At 36.2% G+C, this 8,495-nt stretch overlaps 2 protein-coding genes across 2 annotated transcripts; one reads left to right on the plus strand and one right to left on the minus strand.

Annotated features, from left to right (window-relative positions):
* The first annotated feature begins 2,754 nt into the window (after positions 1-2,754).
* On the plus strand, positions 2,755-3,584 carry LOC109337944 (uncharacterized mitochondrial protein AtMg00810-like). The gene is made up of 2 exons (XM_019575039.1): positions 2,755-3,385; positions 3,580-3,584. Exons 1-2 carry the CDS (start codon positions 2,755-2,757, stop codon positions 3,582-3,584), a joined length of 636 nt encoding a protein of 211 aa, XP_019430584.1.
* Positions 3,585-4,339: 755 nt separating this feature from the next.
* LOC109337943 lies at positions 4,340-8,170 on the minus strand. Its single transcript, XM_019575038.1, has 4 exons — positions 7,686-8,170; positions 6,331-6,780; positions 5,310-5,625; positions 4,340-4,821 (listed from the first exon to the last, which is right to left on the minus strand). The coding sequence occupies exons 1-4, from the start codon at positions 8,100-8,102 to the stop codon at positions 4,685-4,687; spliced, it is 1,320 nt and encodes a 439-aa protein (XP_019430583.1). The 5' UTR covers positions 8,103-8,170; the 3' UTR covers positions 4,340-4,684.
* Positions 8,171-8,495: the final 325 nt, after the last annotated feature.

The raw sequence follows: 8,495 nt of genomic DNA on the forward strand, positions 1-8,495 counted from the left end.
TTAAAGCTATTATATCATAAAATAATGATGAAGGTTCTTCCGTGCATCCAAGATAATGAAGGAGCTTGTGAAGGATGTCTACTTGGGAAGCAACATATACTACCTTTTTCAAGTGGGAATGCTTGGAGAGCAAAACGCTTGTTGGAGCTCATCGATACTCGCGTATGTGGACCAATGAGGATGCCATCACTCACTAATAATAGGTACTTCATCCTCTTCATTGATGACTTTTCTAGAATGACATGGGTCTATTTTATAAAATAAAAATCAGACGTCTATAGAGTATTCACGAAGTTCCAGGCTTTTGTCCAGAAGCAAAGCGAGAAACATATAAAAGTACTCAAAAGTGATCGTGGCAAAGAGTACAACTCTCAAGAGTTTGATAAATTTTGGGAGGATGAAGGCCTAGAGCGTCAACTCAAAGTTGCTTAAACTCCACAACAAAATGGGGTGTCTAAAAGAAAAGACCACACGGTCATGGAGATGACTAGATCGATGCTATGATTGAGGAAACCAAGATTTGTCTACTTTATCAGTAACAGAACTAATAGGCTCTCTAGAAACTTATGAGCAAAGATTGAGTAGACATGATGAAGGTTCATTAGAAAATGACTTTCAATCAAAGCTCAGACTAAGGTCTCAGAATAAAGAATATGAAAGAAGAAATAATATTGGCACAGAACATCTAGAAATAAGGAGATTTCTAAAGATTTCTCTAGAAACAATCAAGCAAAATATCCTCCGTGCGGCATATGCAAGAAGCCATGCCATTCAGAAAAATATTGTCGATATCGAGGAAAGATACAACGCCAATATTGCAAAAGATTTGGGCACGCATAGCAAAATTGTCGCAACAAAAATAATCATCAGGTCAATTTCACTGAAGAGTGTCAACATGACCAACAAGTATTCTATGCCAACCAAGTCTCTAGTCGTGATAAAGAAGAAAACTGTTACTTGGATAGTGGTTGTAGCAACCACATGACTAAAAATGGGAGCTTTTCAAATGCATTGATGAATCTGTCAGAGTGGAAGTTCGATTGGGTAATGGCACCATGGTTGAGTCCAAAGGCAAGGGCATTGTCATGGTGGAGACACGATCAGGTACGCGATTTATCAAAGATGTTTTACTGGTTCCTAACCTTAAATAAAATCTCTTGAGTATTGGTCAACTGATGAAAAAGGCTACTCCCTCCACTTTGAGGGAGATAGATGCAATATATATGAAATAGACCAAGTTAAAATGGAGAAAAGAAATAGAAGTTTTCAAATAACTTGGAAATATGCTACTAACATCGTCATGAAGGTTCAAGTTGATGAATCAAGGCTTTAGCATCAAAGATTTGGTCATCTTAATAATCAAGCCTTAAAGCTATTATATCATAAAAGAATGATGAACGATCTTCTATGTATCCAAGATAATGAAGGAGCTTGTGAAGGATGTCTACTTGGGAAGCAACATAGACTACCTTTTTCAAGTCGGAAAGCTTGGAGAGCAAAACGCTTGTTGGAGCTCATCCATACTGACGTATGTGGACCAATGAGGATGCCATCACTCACTAATAACAAGTACTTCTTCCTCTTCATTGATGACTTTTCTAGAATGGCATGGGTCTATTTTGTAAAAGAAAAATCAGAAGTCTTTACATTATTCAAGAAGTTCAAGGCTTTTTTCGAGAAGCAAAGCTGGAAACATATAAAAGTACTCAGAAGTTATCGTGGCAAAGATTACAACTCTCACGAGTTTGATAAATTTTGTGAGGATGAAGGCATAGAGTGTTAACTCACAGTTGCTTACACTCCACAACAAAATTGGGTGTCTGAAAGAAAAAACCACATGGTCATGGAGATGGCTAGATCGATGCTCAAGGAGAAAGGTTGGCCAAACACCTTTTGGGCCGAAGTAGTTTACACAGTTGTCTACATAATGAACAAATGTCCAACAAAAATAGTTGAAGGTAAAACTCATATAGAAGCTTGGAGCGGTAGAAAGCCATCAGATAAACATGTAATAGTCTTTAGATCCATCTGTTATATACATGTCCCAAAAGAAAAGAGACACAAACTAGAAGACAATACGATAAGAGGCATCTTCTTCGGATATAGCACACAGTCAAAAGGCTATCGCATATACAATCTAGAAACGAATAAACTTATCATCATTCGAGATGTTGAAGTTGATGAAATCGTCATTTGGAACTAGAATGAAGGCAAGATTGAGAGACACAACATCTCCATACCAACACAACAACCACAAGTAACTAGGGAATTAGAAGAAGCAACAGAAGATCTAGGTACGCCAACTACACTCCCACATGAACAATGCCTTCCTACATGGAGATTTGCATGAGCAAGTTTACATGACCATACCTCCTAGATTGAACAACACTCAAACCAACAAAGTCTGCAAACTTCAAAAATCCATATATGGGCTTAAGCAGGCAATGGTTTGCCAAGCTCTCCAATTTCCTCATTAAAAATGGCTACCACAAGGCTAGAGGTGATCACTCATTATTCATCAAAAGGTCCCCTAAAGGTTTAATTACTGCTATTCTGGTATATGTGGATGATATCATCCTAACTGGGAATAATATTGATGAGACAAATGAACTCAAACATATCCTAGATAGAACTTTTAAGTCCAAAGACTTAGGTGACCTAAAATACTTTCTAGGCTTTGAGATTGCTAAGAGCAAAGCTGGCATCTCTATGAACCAAAGAAGATATGCCTTAGAGATAATTTTTGATGCATGAATGATTGGATGCAAACCATCCACTACTCCTATGATTCCTGGAGCCCACCTTCATCAAGATAGCAGCACCCCTTTTGATGATCCCTCTGCCTATAGAAGATTAATTGGAAGGTTAATATACCTAACCAATACTAGATCTGATATCACCTTCTGTGTCAATCAGTTGGCCCAATTTATGGCTTGTCCTACCAGTTTTCATCACACTGCTGCCATGAAAGTCCTTAGATATCTAAAGGCAACTCCTGCTCTTGGATTATTCTTTCCTGCTGACTCTGTTATTCAACTCAAAGCATACAGTGATAGTGATTGGGCCTCATGCCTAGACATCAGGAGATCAGTTAGTGGATACTGCATCTACCTTGGTCAATCCTTGGTTTCTTGGAAATCCAAGAAGCAAAGAACTATTTCTCAAAGTTCTTGTGAGGCTGAGTACAGGGCCTTAGCCTTAACAACTTGTGAAATTACTTGGCTCAATTATATCCTTGAAGATTTACAATATAATTACTCTATGCCTACTTTGCTTTATTGTGATAATCAATCTGCTATTTACCTTGCTTCTAACCTTGTTTTTCATGAAACGACTAAGCATATTGAGATAGATTGTCATACAATTAGGGAGAAATGCAGCCAAGGTTTGATTAAACTTCTGCCTGTTCCTACTCACCTACAACTTGTTGATACATTAACAAAAGCTTTAGGACCAGCTATATATAAAAACATACACACCAAGCTGGGTCTCCTAAGCATATGTTCCCCAACTTGTGGGGGGGGGGTATCAAAATTAATTGATCATACTATTAACAAAATTGTGTGCAATTTTCCTAAGCATAATGATGCCTTGATAACCAAGACCAAACAAGTATTGTCCACAATCAAAATTGAGGAACCATCCCACTTGACCAAATCTGATCAGATGCACCAAGCCAAGGCGCATCAGTGCCACGCTCAGACACACCAGATGCAATATCAGTGCCACGCCCATGTGCATTAGTGCCACGCCAAGGTGCATCAGCGCCACGCCTAGATGCACCAAATGCATCAGCGCCAACCCAAGGCGCATCAGGCCTGCCAGGACCAGAGCAAGGCGCACCAGGCCAGTGCCCAACAGACGCACCAACACCTAGGCAGGGCGCACCAGATTCAGACCAAAAGGGATCAACACCAGGTCAACCCTGTCTTGAACATGCATCAGGCTTCTCAAGCCTGCCATGAAGGCAGGACCGTTCAAGGCACTCATCAAACTCAAATCCAGACCAAGCATAACATCCTAAGCATAATCAAAGGCTTAAGATTAATGGGCCTTCCTTTACTTGCAGCCCAAGCAATCATTGCTTTAGTGACTTTTACCATGTTTAACATATGTAACACGTGATAATTTGTTAGTTTAAGTAGTTAGACAAGTTTGTTAAGTTGTTATTGTTATTTCCCTTGCCTATAAGTTTAGAATTTCATCTTTGTTAATCAATTAAGTCTTTCTAATAAAAGATCAAGAAGCTTTTCTCTTATTGTCATCTCTTGTTATTCAAGAACTTCTCCATCAAGAAGATGTTTTTTATTCTTCGATTCATCCTTTCTTTGAATACAGAATAACAATTTATTTTTGGCAACTATCTTTAGATGTGGACGCAACACAATAATGAACAAAAGAGAATTAGATCACAAACAATATAATTTTTGGATAAAGCAACCACAAGGAAAGAAAATTTACACAACAATGTGTAATTACAATAACTTACATATAGAGGATAATCATTGTAAATCTTGATAGAACTATATGCACATGTAATAGGAAAACACAATTGATCCATGTAACTAGACTGATGCGTAGACAATTTTCTCATCAAAATCTTCTCATCGAAGTTAAACCGCAACTAGCTGCCAGCGAGAGGAGCAATTGGGGCAAAGACTAAATTGAATCTAAATTGATTCCCTCAAGAAATGCCAATGGTTTTTCCAAGCAACCAAAGAACCAGTGACAGCTCGATACCAAATATGGTGTGGAGCGTGCTCCTATCCAAAATAAATCCAAATACTGTAATCCCTGCTCTATTATTCTCAAAATAATTCACTGCAAAAAAGAATCATAAAAATGACTCAATAAGCATGTATATATTGTTTTTATTTATTTTTAATATCAAACATTATTTAAGTATTTCTTAGATTATAATATACACAAGAGCTCCAATGCATTCTAATCATGTAACCTTTCTTCAAAATATAAAATGTATGAAATTTAGGGTTGGACGATTGGGGAAGGATGAGTTGTTTTCTAAAGGATAAGATATATTTTTATTTTTTATTTTAAGTAATGCAAATCTTATACAGAAAGAAAAATATGATTAATCTGGCATGAACTAGTTCAATTAATAAAATCATATTTGATTGACCATTAGTGTCTGCTATATCTTCTTGAGTTGGTAAATTGGTTTATGACCACCTTATATTTTAACTCGGTTAAATGCTAAATAAATATACACTTCATGAGAGTGAATTACCAAGAGCTTGTCTCTTCTGTCTCAAAATATAAAAGAAGATAATTGGGTTGATAAAAATTACCAAGAGCTTGTCTCTTCTGATAAGAGATGGTGCTGTAAGCGTAGGAGGGGATTAACTTGGTAGTATTAATCTCATCTTCCTCATCACCTGTTTCATCAGCTTCGGATTCCCCATCTGTCCCCACAATAGGAAAGCTTCTCTCGTTGGAAATTTGAGCTGTTAGTATGTCACCTTGGGCACCTCCATCGAAGGAATCCAACGTTGCACATACGTGCCACTTTGCTGCAAGGCCTGTGATGTCTTGTGCTTTGTGTGTTATCTTTGTTGCACTACGTAACAAGATGCACAACGCAGAAAGAAGCGTCATCGAGCACAGCTGCACCATAATATAACCCCTTCATGAAGTTAGGTCATATTTGATTTACCTATTTTCTTTTTATTACTGAATATTTTGCACTGCTTCGATCTTGTCTTTTTCAATTATTCTTTTAGTGGACTATGGAATAAAAAAACAAGAATAGAATATTTTAATGCCTTACCCTTTACATTAATGCAACTTATCACAATTGCATAAAAATAGACACGTCTTCATCTTACTTCAAATGATTTCAGTATCATATACACTTGTTTATTGAATTCAATGAAATCATGAATGTACAGCTAACACAGGTCGGCTTATACATGTCAAGTTCATAGAATAATTTCACTAAATAAAATCAAAAGAGATGGAGAAGAAAATACAGTGACAAGTACTTTGACCAACTTCACCTATCTTTGTATTTATTTAATTTGACATTTATGCGTCACAAATTTTATCATTTATAAGCAAACATATATGAATTAAATTAAATACTTCATTACAATCACTACAAAACTTTGATAATATTTTTAAAATATATAGTCATTATTAAATATTTTGTCTATTTTTTATCTTTTTACTCATTGATTAACAAAATTTAATTAGATGAACCATTAGATCAGTAATTACATTAAAATTTATTATTGTAAAGACTATTAATTATAAAGGTTTTCGACGGTTCAGATTTGATGGTAAAACATATTGAGAGAGGAGAAAACTTACCGCAAGCTCACCAGTTTTATAGATGTTGAACTCATTTGTAGGCTTCGTAGTAAGAAGCAAACATGCAAACTGGCTTCCTGTGACCAATACTAGCGCCAGTAATATGAACGCGCGGTACCTATGACTTATGATTCGCAGGTGTCTTCTGATCCTAAGATGCTCTGTCATCACTGATGCCACATCAGAGTCTACATGGAAGAAATTGGCAAAGTCTTGTAGTCGTAGGATCTGAAGGTGGCAGATCAAACGGAACAGAACACACACAAGAAAGATTACAGTTGTCCGATACAACCATGAACACAGCTCTAATATGCATGCAACCGCATCACTTAGGTACACGTTCCCAAGGAAGGGGATTTGTGTAGCTCCAGAGGCGTACCACCATATCTTGTATGCACCCTCGGCCACGAAGCATGGTCCCACAAACCATGACAAGATCTTCAATGACCTCTGTCCCACATACACATAAATAAGATTTAATTGCTTGTATTATTTGCATAACATAGAGTTTTAAGGAAAATGTAATGATATTGATTTTTTCATTGTATGATATTTTTTAATGAGACTTCATGCTAATCTGATATCTGTGGTCAATCTATAGAGCGTTAATACAATGGTTGGACAAGGCATGATCAAATGCTAATAGTTGATCCTTGGAATGACAATTTTTCTGAGGCATAACTAAAATTCTTTGCACTGTATACCGTTTCCTTGAGTAAGTCATTTTTGTTTATGTTTTGTTCTAATACTTAAGACTTACAAATCCTATTGCTAATAGTTTTCTAGAATAAAGCATAAACTAGAAAAAGAAGCATAAAACAGCGTTGAAGTTTAACTTGAAAAATTTCATACTAATACTGTTTTGATGGGGATATATTCCATAATTCCCACTTCCATCAACAGTTTTCCGTTGGTATTTGGTAATGCACAAAATTTAGTGAGTTATTTAAAAATCCATTTCACGAAGGAAAAGTGCAAAACTAAAACCTCCAAACTGTTGCCCCAAAAAAAGATAGAAACAAAATAAAAGTAATATATTTTCTCCCAATTTCAGTATGATAAATATATATAAGCATAAAATATGATCAAGTGGTATGTTAAATATTTAATCGGTTATCACATTCACCTTTACTTACAATTTGATTTAATTACAAGTAACACTTGTGATTTCATACATTAAACAATTCACTTCACTTTTGTTCATATTAATATTGAAAAATGAAAAGTAGTATAGAATATCACATATAGGAATAAGGAAAAAGTAGCAAAAACAGAACAAGGAGCGAAAGGAAAGTAAAGATAAAACATTCAACAATTGAAACTAAGAAGCAATTGAAGGAGATGTAGTAACTCACATTCAATTGTGCCATATAGTTCATCCTAACGGTTTCGCTCTCATCACAAAGCTTATCAAAGAACAAGAACCTTCGGAGGCCATATTTGCTAACAAACCTGGCAAGGCAGAGGAAGGAAAGAGCGGAAACAGAGGTGAGGGAGAGCTGAACGACAGCGTCAAAAGGGCGGGAGTGTTTGGCATCACAGGAGGGACAGGCAAGAAAGAAATGGGAAGCGGCGGGGATGGCCACCGCGAAGAGGAGGAAGACGAACCAAGAGAGAGCGGCGGTGAAGGGGTTGGATTGGTCCACACACATCCATCGGAGGTAGGATCGGAAGCTGTGGAGCTCGTCGTTCACGTGAGAAACGGTGCGGGTGTACTTGCTTCTTTTTCGCTCTAATAGGGTCTCCTTATTCTTGTTCGTTATGTCACCCATGGCTAAAATAAAACGAAGAAGTGACCGTGATTGGTTTTTCCCATTGTCAATTGTGTTTGTGAGTATAAATAGGTTGGTTGAGTAGTGGAAACGAATACGAGCAACCAAAAATACGTGTTTCTTTTTTTGGTGAGTCATAACCAACAAATTAATTTTTTTAAACGTCGACAGTTTTATAAATTTGCTTCTCCCGTAACAAGAACTTTTTCTTTAAAAAAATATAGTTTAAACAAATTGTGAGGGCTAGGAAGTGGAGTACATCTCTTGCTATAAAAATGTGTTATTTTATATATTATTATTTATGATCGTTAAATAATATATTTATTTAAAAAATTTAATAATTAAATATTTTTTTAACTAATTTTTAGTAATAGTGACATTTGGAATCATATA

This window comes from Lupinus angustifolius, unplaced genomic scaffold (assembly GCF_001865875.1).
Source record: "Lupinus angustifolius cultivar Tanjil unplaced genomic scaffold, LupAngTanjil_v1.0 Scaffold_15_191, whole genome shotgun sequence".
NCBI classification, from domain to species: Eukaryota; Viridiplantae; Streptophyta; class Magnoliopsida; order Fabales; family Fabaceae; genus Lupinus; species Lupinus angustifolius.

What these genes read in the sequence shown, in the direction of transcription:
- LOC109337943 (XM_019575038.1), bottom strand. Translation starts at nt 8,102, where the DNA reads ATGGGTGACATAACGAACAAGAATAAGGAGACCCTATTAGAGCGAAAA. An exon ending in ACTATATGGCACAATTGAAT is followed by an intron (nt 6,781 to 7,685) that starts GTGAGTTACTAC and finishes TATGTGGGACAG; the next exon opens with AGGTCATTGAAGATCTTGTC. An exon ending in TCAGAAGAGACAAGCTCTTG is followed by an intron (nt 4,822 to 5,309) that starts GTAATTTTTATC and finishes TCTTTTTTGCAG; the next exon opens with TGAATTATTTTGAGAATAAT.
- LOC109337944 (XM_019575039.1), top strand. Translation starts at nt 2,755, where the DNA reads ATGATTGGATGCAAACCATCCACTACTCCTATGATTCCTGGAGCCCAC.